Raw genomic sequence first — 14,877 nt, forward strand, 5'->3', positions numbered from 1 at the left:
TGGAGACCCAACAACCGCCAAGATGACTCTTCAAAATTTTTATCCATTGACCAGTATCTAAATGAGTCATTTCCTCATGGAGGACACCAATTAACTCACACGTAAGAAACATTGTATGAAGCTAGCCTACCAGAATTCCAAAAAGTTCTACTTTCGGACACAAATGGTCTTAGCTTGGGTGTAGGACCAAACTAAATTATATGACCTTTTTTCGACAAAAGGAAGTTGTAATAATTTTCAAGAACCTTACATCGAGTTGATACAATGAACCCACTGTCGGTAGAATAGGACCAATTGTCCACCAGGCCGGATCCCATTCACTTGCACTGCAGCACAGGTACTGGCAAGGGAACAAAATGTAAAATTTAGAGGAAAATTTGCGAAAGACATACGGATCATGACAGTCCCTAAGCATGAAAATCTAGTCCACGGCAAACTACCATTTGAAAACAATTTCACTCCTAAATGACAATAGCCCCGCTGCAACTCTTTATATGCATTTATTTTCATCCAACATACAAACTGACAAATGATTATTCCTTTTCATGTTATTTATTTTTTAGCTAAAAATGAAAGCCTTAATCTCTGTATAAGCTTCACTGCAACCAAATGATCACTAGTAGAGAATTGGCTTTCGATGCACCCCATTTTATCCCGGTTTAAAGTTGGCCCGGGATAAAAGGTTCACCAACCGGGACTAAAGCTCGGTCACTGGTGGGGGGCTCACCAACCGGGACCTTTTATCCCGGTTGCAAAGGCTAGTATGAAAAAAAGATCCTGAGAGGCATTTTATCCCGGTTTGTAACACCAACCGGAATAAAAGGGTCGAGAGCCTTTTATCCCGGTTTGTAACACCAACCGGGATAAAAGGGGGTCATTTATCCCGGTTGGTGTTTCAAACCGGGATAAAAGGGTCCCGAACGAGGTCACTGGAAGAGGACTAAATCCCTCGAACCCTTTTATCCCGGTTTGTAATACCAACCGGGATAAAAGGGGGTCTTTTATCCCGGTTGGTGTTTCCAACCGGGATAAAAGGGTCCCCCATGAGTTAATACAAAAGGATAGCATCCCCTCCTGGGAGCTCGGGATTTTTTTTGGCAGCGCCGACCGTGGTGACCCGTTTTATCCCGGTTGGTATTACCAACCGGGATAAAAGGGGGGTCTTTTGTCCCGGTTGAGTGACCCGGGATAAAAGACCCCCCCTTTTGTCTCGGTTGGTTTATCCCGGATGGATTTTCGGGAGATTTGCACCCTACCAACCGGGACTAAAGGCCAATTCTCTACTAGTGGATGTAGGAGGTTTAACAAATTCTTCTTAGGTGCTGTAATTCTAACTACTAACACAAATTGCAGGCTAGCTGCATGAAGGTTATGGCCACGAAATTGAGTCACGAATTCTATTTTCTAAAGGGGAATAGAAGAAGTAGCATGGAGCTAGCAGCACCTTCATCTTCATTATCATATCCAAAGAGTGGGACGATTAGGATGGTTTTCAATTACACGTCTGAGTGCAGCTTCCGCTTCCTCTACCTCCTCACTGCTGGCGCCACCGTATCGGAAGTCAATGGTAACATATTGGAGTGACAGCAGGTTCTCCAGGCCCAAGTGGAAACCACCATCACTATTGGAGATTCTTCCCATCTCCCGCACAGGCAACGTTAACAAAAGGAAAACTATTCCATCTGACTCATCCCCGACCCCGAGCTCCTCGACCTCTCCCTCGAGTCCTCGACATGGAGGACCCAAGGACAGGTAAACAATTGCGTCTGTTTCCCTTTGTGCCCTGGTGGAATCCGATGGCTTCACGAATCCATTTGATGGGATTGGGCTCTAATGTTTCACGAAGTCACATCAATCTGAGAGGATTCTGCATCCCTTCGGTCTGCAACTCATTTTGACATTTATATATTTTCGTCATCACCGCATCGGAAATATAATGTCTAGAAACAACGGCTCATCAGCTGTTTAGAAGGCAAGCCAACGAATAGCTTAAGTTGTGTTAATTTGACAGCGAAGCCGCGCACCATGAATGCATCGATGCTATATATCCTCAATGTCATAAGATAGCTCCCTCAAAAACCTGAAAGGCGTGGTGAAAGATCAGCTGGAGATCGACCATCTCAAATAGAGGAATAAACACAAATATAGTTTAGAAGAAAGGGGAATAACAATCAGGATCTGGCGCACCTAGATAAAAATATAGTGACGGGGATGATTGGGATGCATTTCAGCTTCATGCATCAGTGCAGCCTTGGCTTGCTCCACCTCCTCCTTGCCAGCACCATCACATCGCAGGTCAGCCCGGACATCCTGCAGCGATGGCAAGTTTCCTAAGCCCAAGTTGAGACTACCGTCATTGCAGGCCATTCCTCTTGCCTCCCGCAGATAAAACCGCCAGAACGAAAGCACTTTGAGCCTTGGCATAGCTCCCTGTTGAAATACCACTGGCCACACAAATTTCTTGAAGTAACAGCTTACAAGGCACGGAAACGCACCTGCACCAACAACGAATCCTCGAATGATACTAAGGTTCTTGTTGTCCACCTCCAACTGTAGAAAGCAGAGAGCTGGAAGCCTCCCGAGGATTTCGAGATCAACCTGATGTAGCTCCCTCACGGTGATGGATAGCTTAGTGAGGTCTAGAGAAAGCGATGGATTCACCCAAGCTGGAAGTATTGAAAACCAACAACTGCCTATTGTACTCAGTATGCGGAGATTTCGAGGGGCGACCCAGGCATCCAATCCGCAGATGTTGCGTTCATCAGCATAGACAGCGATAACTAGTTCCTGCATCTTTTGTAGCTTGCATAGGCACTCCAATAGCTTGTGGTTCCACTCGTCCAATTTAGTTAGCTGGATGGACAGCTGCCTCAATTCAGTTAGCTGGCCCAACTCTTCTATAATGTTTCTGGTGGAGTCATCAATGCATAACCATAACAGTTGTTCAAGGCATGTCAGGTTTCCAATTCCGTTTGGCACTCTTGTAGACCTGCCAATGTATAGGCAAATCAACTTTCTTAGCTGGACAACACTCGAAGGCAAGCTAGAAATTTTGTTGTGCCTTAGATCTAATGTTTGTAGAAACTGCAGGTTTCCTATTTCTTCCGGGAGCTGAGAAATACCTGTCTTACGTAGTCCCAAGTACCTCAAATGATGCAGATTCCCAAGGTACTTAAGGCTACTATTAGCTCGTGAAAAATTGCAGCCATCTAAATCTAGAACACGTAAAACTCGGCAGCAGGCAAGAGGCGGCACAAGAGAAGCAGCAGCCGGAAAGACAACAACTGACCTTGCATGTTGCAAGTTTCATGTAGCTTGAGCCATCACATGACTTTCCTGGCAATTCTGAAGGGACAACCTCCGAATCGTATTTGGCGGAGATGTGCCTCCCATATTACTTACTACGGTAACAAAGTTTTCTTTACTTGACAAAGAGCGGATAAGATCAAGTACCATATCATGTACACGACAGCTTGATATCATATCATCTCGACTATTATGTATTGGTTGGATCATGCTTCTATTTATAAGCTCGTTGAAATAACTCTCTCCGAGTTTAAATAGGCTCTTCCCTGCTTTTTCACATTGGATAAAACCTTCACCTATCCACATCCTTATCAAACGATCCTTCCCAATTTTATAATCTTCAGGAAACATGCTCAAATATAATAAGCAAGCCCTTAAATGGCATGGTAGCTCATAATAGCTAAATGACAAAATCTTTCTCATATTCTCCACATCTAGATTGTTTTCCAGACCAGTACCAACAGAATTGTACACCTCGTACCACTCCATTTTATCTCTTGCTTTGCAAGCTAGCAAGCTAGCCATCGTAATTATAGCTAATGGCACACCAGCACATTTCTTCAGTATTCTGTCAGATACTTCGTCCAGCTCCTCATGACATTTTTCTTCTGCTTCATTGTTGTCTTTGTTCCCATTACCAAATATTCTTCTATACAGTAGTTTTCGGGAGTTATTCAAAGAAAGAGGTTTCATGTTGTAAGCACCCCCAGCTTGTTCAGCAACATGAGAAATACGGGTGGTTGTAATAATAGTGTATCCAACATCATTATCAGGCAAAGCACATCTAATCATTTTCCAAACTGATATATCCCATACGTCGTCAACAACAACAAAATACCTACACATATGCCAAGTTATTAGCCAAAAATAGTTGTTTAAGGACTGAAGAAAGCTCTAATGTTGTTCATATACCAGCTAATGGTTTAATGATTAAACTAAAATAGCTCGGGAGCAGCTGGATTAGCAAGTCTGTGGATAAAACAAGTCCACTCAGAATTTTGTCAAAACAAAATGAGGTCCAGTGAGGAAATTATTTGCACTTAATAATGCTGTGGTAAAGCTTAAGTGGCTGTACTTTGTAATTTAATAGGTGCCACGTGCATTAACATTTAATTAACCCTATGTAGACTTATAGTATTGTGATCAGAGGGCATAAATTATCAGTCAAAAAAAGTTCATATGTATAAATTGGCGAAAGGAATGCTTTCGTACCTTTTGTCTGCAAGGAATTCTCTGAGTACTTCTATGAGCCGCCTCTCACCCAATGCTTCGTCATTGATGCTCTTGCCAAGATCATATAGCAGGTCGTTGTACAGTTTCTTCAGGTCAGGAGTTTGAGAAACAGAAACAAAAGCATAGCAATCAAATTGTGCTCTAATCTTTTTGTACACTGCAGTGGCAAGAGTTGTCTTTCCCAGGCCTCCAAATCCAACAATTGAAACTATCCTACCTTGCTTCAAGGGAACTTCATTCTCTTCTATGAAAATCTTATTGATTAACTCATCCCTCGCCTCACCAATGCCAACAAGCTCTTTCACCTCCGTGTACTGAGCGAATAAGCGAGGATCCACAGTTACAGGCTTATCAACACCAAGGCTGACCTCATACCTGCTGCGCCGCTCGTGCACCTCGATGACACAGCTTTTGATCCCTCTGATTTCTGTAGCAATCTTACGACGAATCTTAGGCTGCCTGAACCATTTGAGGGTCCTAGCAATGGCTTCCTTGAAGCTATGCTGTTCGGTCGTCTTCCACCCCTTGCACTGCATGATAAATTTGTCAATATTGTCCTCTATATCGTAGGACATCTCTCTCACTTTCCTAGCCCAGATCTTGTCCTGGTCGTCAATCTTGTCTGCTGGTGTCCTCGAGATCTTCTCGAGGGCACCTTGCATGCTCTCGAGCTCAGCTTGGAGGAAGATGATCCCTCCCTTCACCTCCTTTTGCAGATTGTACTCGCCAACTAGCAACTCACCGAGCTTGTGCAGGAGGCTTGGAATTGCCCCTGTCACGATCTCCATGGATTTGTCCCTTGGCAAGAGCAATGAGTAAGGTTGTACGCTATGGGTATAGGTGTAGCAAGCAGGGGCGCGTGATGATGAATTATAGTGCTGTCGAGTGCCTACTGCCTAGTGCCCTCGGAGGTCTGCAGACGGGCACAAAGAATGGAAGTGAGCGAGGACTCACCGGTTGCCGCACTCTCCTTGTCGCCGGAGTGACAATTCCCACCGCTAGATTGGTACCAACTTGCTGCCGAGGAGCTGTTAGTTGCCTACGCCAAGCTTGCTGCTGCCTTGGAACCACCGGATGGACAGGAGACAAGGGGAAAGCTTATCGATGGTGGAGGCAGACAAACAAACAAACAAACAAAATAAACAAAATACAAACAAGGAGACAAGGGGAAAGCTTATCAATGTCCATACTTGAAAATACAAACAAACAAAAATATAGATAAAAATAGATGCCAATCAATTGATCTGAGAGATGCTTTCATACCTCTTCTTCTCGAGGAATTCTCTGAGCTCGTTGGTAACATCACTGCTTTTATTACTTTCCCTCCCAACAAGTTGATAGAACATGTGATTGAGTAATTTTTCCAGGTCAGGTGTCTGAGATACCGAAACAAAAGCTGTGCACTTAAATTGTGCTCTGAGCTTTTTATACACCACAACAGCAAGAGTTGTCTTTCCCAGGCCTCCGAACCCAACAATGGAAACTATCTTGTCTTGCTGCTTGGACACTTCATCGCCTTCCATCAGAATCCAAATTATCTCCGTTCTTGCCTCCTCAATGCCAACGAGCTCTGTCACCTTCTCGTACAGAGAAAATAATCGAGGGTCGACTGTGACAGGCTTAGCTACATTACTGTTTAATAACTTGTACCGATCATGCCGCTTGGCCACCTCTTCTACACGGCGTTTGATGTCTCTGATCTCGGTGGCAATCCCATGGCGAATCTTGGCCTTTCTAAACAAACCAACACTTGTATCAATGAACTTCTTGATGCCATGCAGGTTGGCCTGCTCATTGCACTTGCCACGGACCATGAATGTGTCGATACTGTCCTCTATATCATAGGACAGCTCCCTCAGATTCCTAGCCCAGATCTTGTCCTGAATGTCAAGCTGGTCTATTGGTGTATTGGAGACCTTCTCGAGGGCACCCTGCATGCTTTCGAGCTCAGATTGGAGGAACTTGATCTCACCCTTCACCCCCTTTTGCAGATTGTACTCTCCGATGAGCAGTTCACCGAGTTTTTTTATGACGCTTGGCAGTGCCCCAGCCATGACCGCCATTTGATCAGTCCTGGATGAGCGAAAAAAAAGTGAGAATCATGTATGTGTGTGCGAATCGATTTGAAGACTCTTGCTTAGGCCAGTTTAATACTAGAAAAGATCCTGGCCTAGTAGCAGTAAAGAACGAGAATGTGTGAGCAAGGACTTACTGGTCGCAATGGAGCCTCGTCGCCGCCGGTGAAGGCTCCCCGCCGCTCGTCGCTGGACCAAGCTCCCTAGATTCGAATTCGCTGCTGCAGCCACCCAGCTCAATGCTCTGTGGTCGCTAATGATGCCTTGGAAGCGGACGGTGAAGGTAACAATGAGCTACCGCTCACTCGCTGTACAACTACCGAACTCAATACTTGCTGGTCGCTGCTGGCTTGGAAGAGAACGAAAGAGCCCAGCACGAAGGAGAAGGGAATTATTGGATCCCTGCACGTCCTGCTCCTGGCCGCTGCTTGTCCAGGAGGGCCACGCTCACGTGCTCACTCCAGTCGACGACTCGAGGTCAAGACCAAGGTCTCCCCACGCTTCAAACGTTTCCCGTTCCGTTTCGCTGCCTTTTCTCCGGTCACTATCGTGAGTTCTTGACATACTAATGCAATTTCTGGACAAATGCAATATAATGCTCTCCCATGCACTTGTTTCTCTTGATTACTTGCTCTTATCTGTACGCCTCTTCCATGGAGTAGGTGCGGCCGCCGGCAAGTCCATGTTGGCTTTGAAGAAATACGAGTTTGACCTTCATATTGAGGAAAAAGGCAAAAAAAAAAAAACAGAGAGACGTCATTCTGCTGCAAGAGAATTTCTTATGGTCTCATGTGCCAGCATGTTTTTGTATATACGTTTTCCAATTTCCTCCCTGGCTGCATTGACCAAGTCTCTGCTTATGCTTACAATTCTGCAACATGTCAGGAGCTGCAAATAGATGCAACAATTAATATCGGCCTCACCAGCCGAACGACCATTCATACTGGAAGACGAGAGAGCTAATACAACAGGTCACTATTGAAGCCTATCATTCGTGGCCCATGTGACTCTAACGATTGCACGTTACACTTGACAAGGACTTTGAATTCCGCCTCATCTGTTTGTCCAGAGAACCACGGCCAGGCACGAGGTCAAGGTCTGCGGTATGGCTCTCAGTGTAGAAACTAATTGATCACTTACGGTGCAATTTCTTTAGTCCCTGTCGACTGTGGTGGTTCCTTGCAATTTCTTGGCAAATCCAATCACCCCCGTCCACTGTCAAGATCTTTTTTTCATCACTTGCAGTTTGGTGCAACCATGCCTATACATGCTACTGGGCACCCGGGACAAGCCGTGACATTAGTCTCCACTCCGCAGACATGTTTATTTTTTCGATAAAGGGTAGACATGTTGTTCATGCAAGCTTTGTTCTTGAAGAAATCTTCCAGTGTACGTACAATCCTAGAGGAAGGTAGCTTCTAGCGTAGATGTTTATTTTTTGGCAGTACTATAATGTCGACGTGCGGCATTATAGTACTGCAAAATAGAGTAAAATTTAGCCGGCTAGGATGACCTCCAGGTTCCAATGCAAGCGTACATGCATATGGCAGACATCGTAATAGTACTTCACCAACCAAATCTGACCCACACATGTGACACTTCCATGGGAAACTCAGTTTTGATGTAATGGGAAAAGGAGACAAGCAACGAATAACAACAGGACATAGCAAGCCACCATGTTCTGCGGAGCAGAGTTACGCACACAACAGAAAAAGCACACTGAAACAGAGCATTGGATCACTACTTTCACTGCACGCCAAAACAGAGCATGTGCGTCCTAGTTGCGATGATCAAGCGACTATGGCTAATAATTTATATTGATCAAAGATGAGCTTTCAGTAGTACATAGGGGGTATTTATACTAGGAGCAACCCTCCTAGATGGGTGTAAGATAAATCTAAACTGAAGTGACCACGTTGAGAGCTTAAACGCCATCTAGTGGAAGCATTCATGAAGTCTTCTTCGGTTCACGCGCGTCTTCTCAGCTTTTGTGCAATCTTTACTAAAATGGTCATAACTCCTAGCTCGGATGTCCAAATGATGCTCCATTTGTTGTATTGGAAACAAGAGTTGAAGGAGTTTCCAAGCATGTGCAACTTGGCCCTTGTCTCTTCCCTAGATGGTACAGACTTGGATGTGAAGTTGAAGCTTCTGTCATGTAACCTTGAGTCGTGTGTGTAAGCCTTCTCAGCTGGGGCAGCAGTCTTGGTGTAATCGGTGTAACCTTCAACGTCCTCCAGGTAACCTAGCAGATAAGCCTCTTGTGTAAACCTTAGTCTCTGACAGTCCATGGTCCATCACTTCAATCTGAGAAATGTAAAGTTCAAAATAATCTGAGAAATAAATATGGGGAGAAAAAGCAAATGCAAACTAAGCCCGGAAGAAAGGGGAATAGGAGAGAAGCAAGGAATAACAGCAGGAGCTAGCTCACATCAAACACAAAGATATATATCATGGCAGGGATGATTGGGATGCCTTTCGGCTTCATGCATCAACGCAGCCTTGGCTTGCTCTGCCTCCTCCTTGCCAGCACCATCACATAGCAGGTTAGCCTGGACATGCTGCAGCGATGGCAGGTTTCCCAGGCCTAAGTCGAGACTACCGTCATTGCAGGTAATACCTCTTGTCTCCCGCAGGCCTAAGTCGAGACTACCGTCATTGCAGGTAATACCTCTTGTCTCCCGCACATAAAACATCCAGAACGCAAGCGCTCTGAGCCTTGGCATAGCTCCCTGTTGAAATACCACTGGCCACACAAATTGACTGAAGTAACAACTTACAAGGCACGAGAACGCATCAGCACCAACAACGAATCTCTGAATGATACTGTGGTTCCTGTTGTCCACCTCCAGAGATAGATAGCGGAGAGCTGGCAACCTCCCAAGGATTTCGAGATCGGCTTGATGTAGTTCCCTCACGTCGATGCATAGCTGGGTAAGGTCCGGAAGAAGTGATGGATTCACCCAAGCCGGAAGTGTTGAAAACCAATAGCTGCCTTGTGTACATAATACGCGGAGATGTCGAGGGGCGACCCAGGCATCCAATACGCCGATGCTGCATGGACCATGATTGTCCTTGATAAATAGTTCCTCCATCTTTTGTAGCTTGCACAGGCACTCCAACAGCTTGCCGTTGGGCTCGGTGAGTCGAATATGCAGTTGCCTTAGTTCAGTTAGCTGGCCCAACTGTTCTATAATGTTTCTTGTGGAGTCATCAATGCGTAAACATGAAAGCTGTTCAAGGCATGTCAGGTTTCCAATTCCGTTTGGAACTATTGTAGTTCGGTCAATGTATAGGCACATCAACTTGCTTAGCTGGACAACACTCGAAGGCAACCTGGAAATTTCGTTGAGCCTTACATCCAATGTTTGTAGAAGCTGCAGGCTTCCTATTTCTTCCGGGAGCTGAGCAATACCTGTCCGACGAAGTCCCAAGTACCTCAAGTGATGAATATTCGCAAGGCACTTAAGGATACTATTAGCTTGTGAAAGATTGCAGTCCTTTAAATCCAGAACACGTAAAACTCGGCAGCAGTCAAGAGGCGGCACTAGAGAAGCAGCAACTGGAAAGACAACAACTGACCTTGCATGTTGCAAGCTCCATGTAGCTTGAGCCATCACATGACTTTTCTGGCCATTCTGAAGGGACAACCTTCGAATTGTATTTGTCGGAGATGAGCCTCCCATATTACTTAGTACAGTAACAAATTTTTCTTCACTTGACAAGGAGCGGATAAGATCAAGCACCATATCATGTACACAACAACTTGATATCATATCATCTCGACTATCATGTATTGGTTGGATCATGCTTCTGTTTATAAGCTCATTGAAATAACTCTCTCCGAGTTCAAATAGGCTCTTTCCTGCTTTCTTAGATTGCATAAAACCTTCGCCTATCCACATCCTTATCAAACGATCCTTCTCAATTTTATAATCTTCAGGAAACATGCTCAAATATAACAAGCAAGCCCTTAAATGGCATGGTAGCTCATAATAGCTAAATGACAAAATCTTTCTCATATTCTCTACATCTAGATTGTTTTCCAGACCAGTACCAATAGAATTGTACACCTCATACCACTCCAATTTATTTCTTTCTTTGCAAGCTAGCAAACTAGCCATCGTAATTATAGCTAATGGCACACCAGCACATTTCTTCAATATTTTGTCAGATACTTCGGCCAGCTCCTCATGATATTTTTCTTCTGCTTCATTGTTGTCTTTGTTCCGATTACCAAATATTCCTCTATATAGTAGTTTTCGAGAGTTATTCAAAGAAAGAGGTTTCATGTTGTAAGGACCCCCAGCTTGTTCAGCAACATGAGAAATACGGGTGGTTGTAATAATAGTGTATCCAACATCATTATCAGGCAAAGCACATCTAATCATTTTCCAAACTGATATATCCCATACGTCATCAACAACCACAAAATACCTACACATATGACAAGTTATTAGCCAAAAATAGTGGTTTAAGGACTGAAGAAAGCTCTAATGTTGTTCATATACCAGCTACAAGAAAATTAAGCAAACTAGACCACTGCTGATGGTTTAATGATTAAAATAAAATAGCTCGGGAGCAGCTGGATTGGCAAGTCTGTGGATAAAATAAGTCCACTCAGAATTTTGTCAACACTAAAGGAGGTCCAGTGAGGAAATTATTTGTACTTAATAATGCTGTGGTAAAACTTAAGTGGCTGTATTTTATAATTTAATAGGTGCCACGTGCATGAACATTTAATTAACCCTATGTAGACTTATAGTATTGTGAACAGAGGGCATAAATTATCAGTCAAAAAAAGTTCATATGTATAAATTGGCGAAAGGAATGCTTTTGTACCTTTTGTCTTCAAGGAATTCTCTGAGTACTTCTATGAGCTGCCTCTCATCCAATGTTTCGTCATTGATGTTCTTGCTTAGATCATGTAGCAAGCTGTTGTACAGTTTCTTGAGGTCAGGAGTTTGAGAAACAGAAACAAAAGCATAGCAATCAAACTGTGCTCTAATCTTTTTGTACACTGCATTGGCAAGAGTTGTCTTTCCCAAGCCTCCAAATCCAACAATTGAAACTATCTTGCCTTGCTTCTTGGGAACTTCATTCTCTTCTATCATAATCTTGCTGATTAACTCATCTCTTGCCTCATCAATGCCAACAAGCTCTTTCACCTCCATGTACTGAGCAAATAAGCGAGGATCCACAGTAACAGGTTTATCAACACCAAGGCTGACCTCATACCTGCGGCGCCGCTCGTGCACCTCTATGACATGACTCTTGATCTCTCTGATTTCTGTAGCAATCTTACGACGAATCTTATGCTGCCTGAACCATTTGAGCGTCTTATCAATGGCTTTCTTGAAGCCATGCTGTTCGACCGGTTCCCTCCCCTTGCATCGCATCATATATGTGTCAATGGTGTCCTCTATGTCATAGGACATTTCTTTTACTTTCCTAGACCATACCTTATCCTCACTGGTAGAGAATTGACCTTTAGTCCCGGTTGGTAGGGTGCATATCTCTCGGATATCCATCCGGGATAAACCAACAGGGACAAAAGGGGGGGTCTTTAGTCCCGGGTCTTTTAACCGGGAGTAAAGGTCCCCCTTTAGTCCCGGTTGGTGTCACCAACCGGGACTAAAGGGCCTGCCACGCCAGGCGCAGGACAGGCCCTTTAGTCCCGGTTGGTGACACCAACCGGGACTAAAGGGTGTCCCTTTAGTCCCGGCTCAATTCCAACCGGGACTAAATTGCGCTTGCATGGCACTGGTGACGCCTGAATTTTTCATGCATGCATCACATATACGTATAGTAGTACCGCGGCCCTTTTAATTTGTTAACCTTGTAGTTGAGATTTTTTTAGAACGAAATCAACTAGTATTTAAACGAATGGGATTTGTAATTATACAATTACTATATATATACACAATCCTTATACACAATTCATATACACAATTCAACTAGCTTAGTACAAATCGATCATAATTAGCGCGTATTATATATACAAATAAATCAAAGTATCTTCCTACGATTTTCCCGTCGTGGTGTTGCTGAGAGGAGTGTCTAATTGTCGTCCATCGTAATAAAATTCTCCTCTTGGATCTACCACCTCGTCCATTATGAATCCAATGAGACCTTCACATATTGCCGCTACTCTTTCTTCCTTCAAGAGTCCTTGTTGAATATTTAACATCTATAATTTGGAAATTTGTGAATGTTACATGAACAAATACATATAAGGAGCTAGAAAATAATTAACTAGTAATATATTTATTTTACGTACTTTAAAGTTGTGCGGCGTCATCTTCCGTCCCTTGGGTCCCAAAAAACTGTGCATGTGCTCACAGATGTAGTAGCCACATAGATTATTCCCGGGTTCCTGTCTTAAGCACTTCAGTGCGGAAAAAAATAAGTTATGAACTATTCGTGTTATACAATGTAATAAATGTGCAGACTTCATACGTACCGGGAAGTCTGTGTTCCATGTAAGATTTTCTTTGAATGGACCTTTGTGTGTCCTTATGAATTGTTTCCATACGCTGCGGATTAGAATAATGAATGACATAGTGTAATAGGGATAAAATTTAGGAAATAAATTTTTGCATAGAGATAAAGGTCCAGAATTATTACAAGCCTAGCATGTCTTGCAATTCTTGGTAGTCCACCGGATCTTTCCTTAACGAATCAAAGACAGTGACGTGGCTTCTTTCAGGCTCAATTATAATAAGGATCCAGTGGAAGCTGCGTGCGTAAAATGTTCATGCATATTAGAGCTAACTAACATGTAGAGATAAGGAAAAAGACATCGAAAGTAGACGGTATACACACACTTACTTGAAGTTGTATGGAAGTAGTATGAAATCCTTGAATGTTTGTTTGTGTAGGAAATTGTATATTTCCGCAAAGGTTTTTTCCGGCGCTAATTGTATCTGTTGTTGGTTAACTACAGATGGATCCATGAAGCCTACATGTAGGTACGCCTCTCGGCGGCATGTCTGAATTAGCATCCTACATGAAATGGAAGATGAAGTTAGTACGGTGACGCACGCCAAAATTTACATGTAGAGATAATAAACGGACACTTACAGAATCCAAGCGCTGATCAGAGAGACGTCCAGGGCATCATGATGGTACACTTCGTATATATCCTTGAAGTCTAGCCACAGCACTTTCTCCCCTTCACCGTGAAAATCTATCGGTTTTACCTTCATGCCGATCATCTCCCTCGAGTTGGCGGATGCCGTCATGTACCATTGATGGAATTCGTACATCTTTGTTGACAGCTTCCGTAGCATTGAAGGCTTCACTAGAGGTTTGCCTAGCTCATAAGGCCATCTCGGCTCAGGGGGCGGTGCAGTTGGCGTCTCGACTTGCCCTATGCATTCATCAAGTCCCAGACCTGTTTCTTCCATGAATTTCAATATATTTGCTTGCTGATCCAAGGGCATTGCTTTTACCCGTTGAGCATCTTTTTTTGATAAATGGCTGAGGTCGGGGACTGGACCTTTGGAGGATGATTTTCCTTTTCTTTTATCCTTTTCATCAGCCTTTACTAGAGCCCGTTCATAGTTTGACAAGAGTGGTATCCTTTTCTTTGCTCCTTCCTCCATCCTGATAAAAAAGTTTAAATCCCGCCGACTTACTGGCGGTGGCTCCATCTCCCTTGCCTTTTTTAATTCGGCTTGTTTCTTGAACCACTCACTGGCCTCTCGTTGGATTTCTGTCCACTGTTCCGCATGAGACATTGCCTCAAAGCGTTCCTTGTGAGCCACTTCAGGGTCGACCTTTGTTTTCTTCTTTCGAGGCTGTCTTTGCTTGGGAGGCGGTGCTCGTGACTTCTTGAGTGGTGCTGCAGGTTCCTTCGAGGTCCATTGCGTGATGGCATCCACGGGGAACCGTTGCTCCTCCACGGGTAACCTGGGCGTCTGCGCATCGGGGACCCCTGTAGAAGCACAACTGCTCCCGAGGCGTTGAGAAGGGCTGGCGGTGTGAGGATTCGGCATTGCTCCAGATTGCGCCAACTCCGCAATTGCGTCGGCCACCCGCCGATTGATTTCATCCATCATTCTTTGTTCTAGCATCTGCCGCCAGCTCTCCTCCATCTGTTCCTTTCTTCGCTTCCGGCTTCTGTAAGAGGCGCTGTCGCCTCGGAAAGCGAACTTCCACGGAACCACCCCGAACCCCCGGCAACGTCCTGGGTGCTCTGGATTACCGAGGGCCAATGTGAGCTCATCATTTTCTCGGTCCACCCTCAACCTCCCAGCCT

General features: G+C 44.3%; 1 protein-coding gene and 1 pseudogene across 6 annotated transcripts; both read right to left on the reverse strand.

The window, feature by feature from the left end:
* Positions 1-1,429: 1,429 nt before the first annotated feature.
* LOC117834591 (uncharacterized) overlaps positions 1,430-14,877 on the reverse strand; it is a 30,470-nt pseudogene continuing 17,022 nt past the window's right edge.
* On the reverse strand, positions 5,173-7,095 carry LOC117833532 (disease resistance protein Pik-2). Of its 6 annotated transcripts, none has more exons than XR_011898918.1 (4): positions 6,752-7,095; positions 5,803-6,612; positions 5,494-5,595; positions 5,173-5,311 (listed from the first exon to the last, which is right to left on the reverse strand). XR_011898918.1 is itself a non-coding variant. In XM_072295565.1 (3 exons), the coding sequence occupies exons 2-3, from the start codon at positions 6,600-6,602 to the stop codon at positions 5,571-5,573; spliced, it is 825 nt and encodes a 274-aa protein (XP_072151666.1). In that variant the 5' UTR covers positions 6,603-6,612; positions 6,752-6,996; the 3' UTR covers positions 5,433-5,570. The 6 variants fall into 6 exon arrangements, 2 of the variants coding, with proteins under 2 accessions (XP_072151666.1, XP_034568973.1); XR_004635488.2 differs by having other exon boundaries at positions 5,494-5,636; positions 6,752-7,091; XR_011898917.1 differs by having other exon boundaries at positions 5,200-5,337.

The sequence above is a fragment of the Setaria viridis genome, chromosome 8 (assembly GCF_005286985.2).
Source record: "Setaria viridis chromosome 8, Setaria_viridis_v4.0, whole genome shotgun sequence".
Classification (NCBI taxonomy): Eukaryota; Viridiplantae; Streptophyta; class Magnoliopsida; order Poales; family Poaceae; genus Setaria; species Setaria viridis.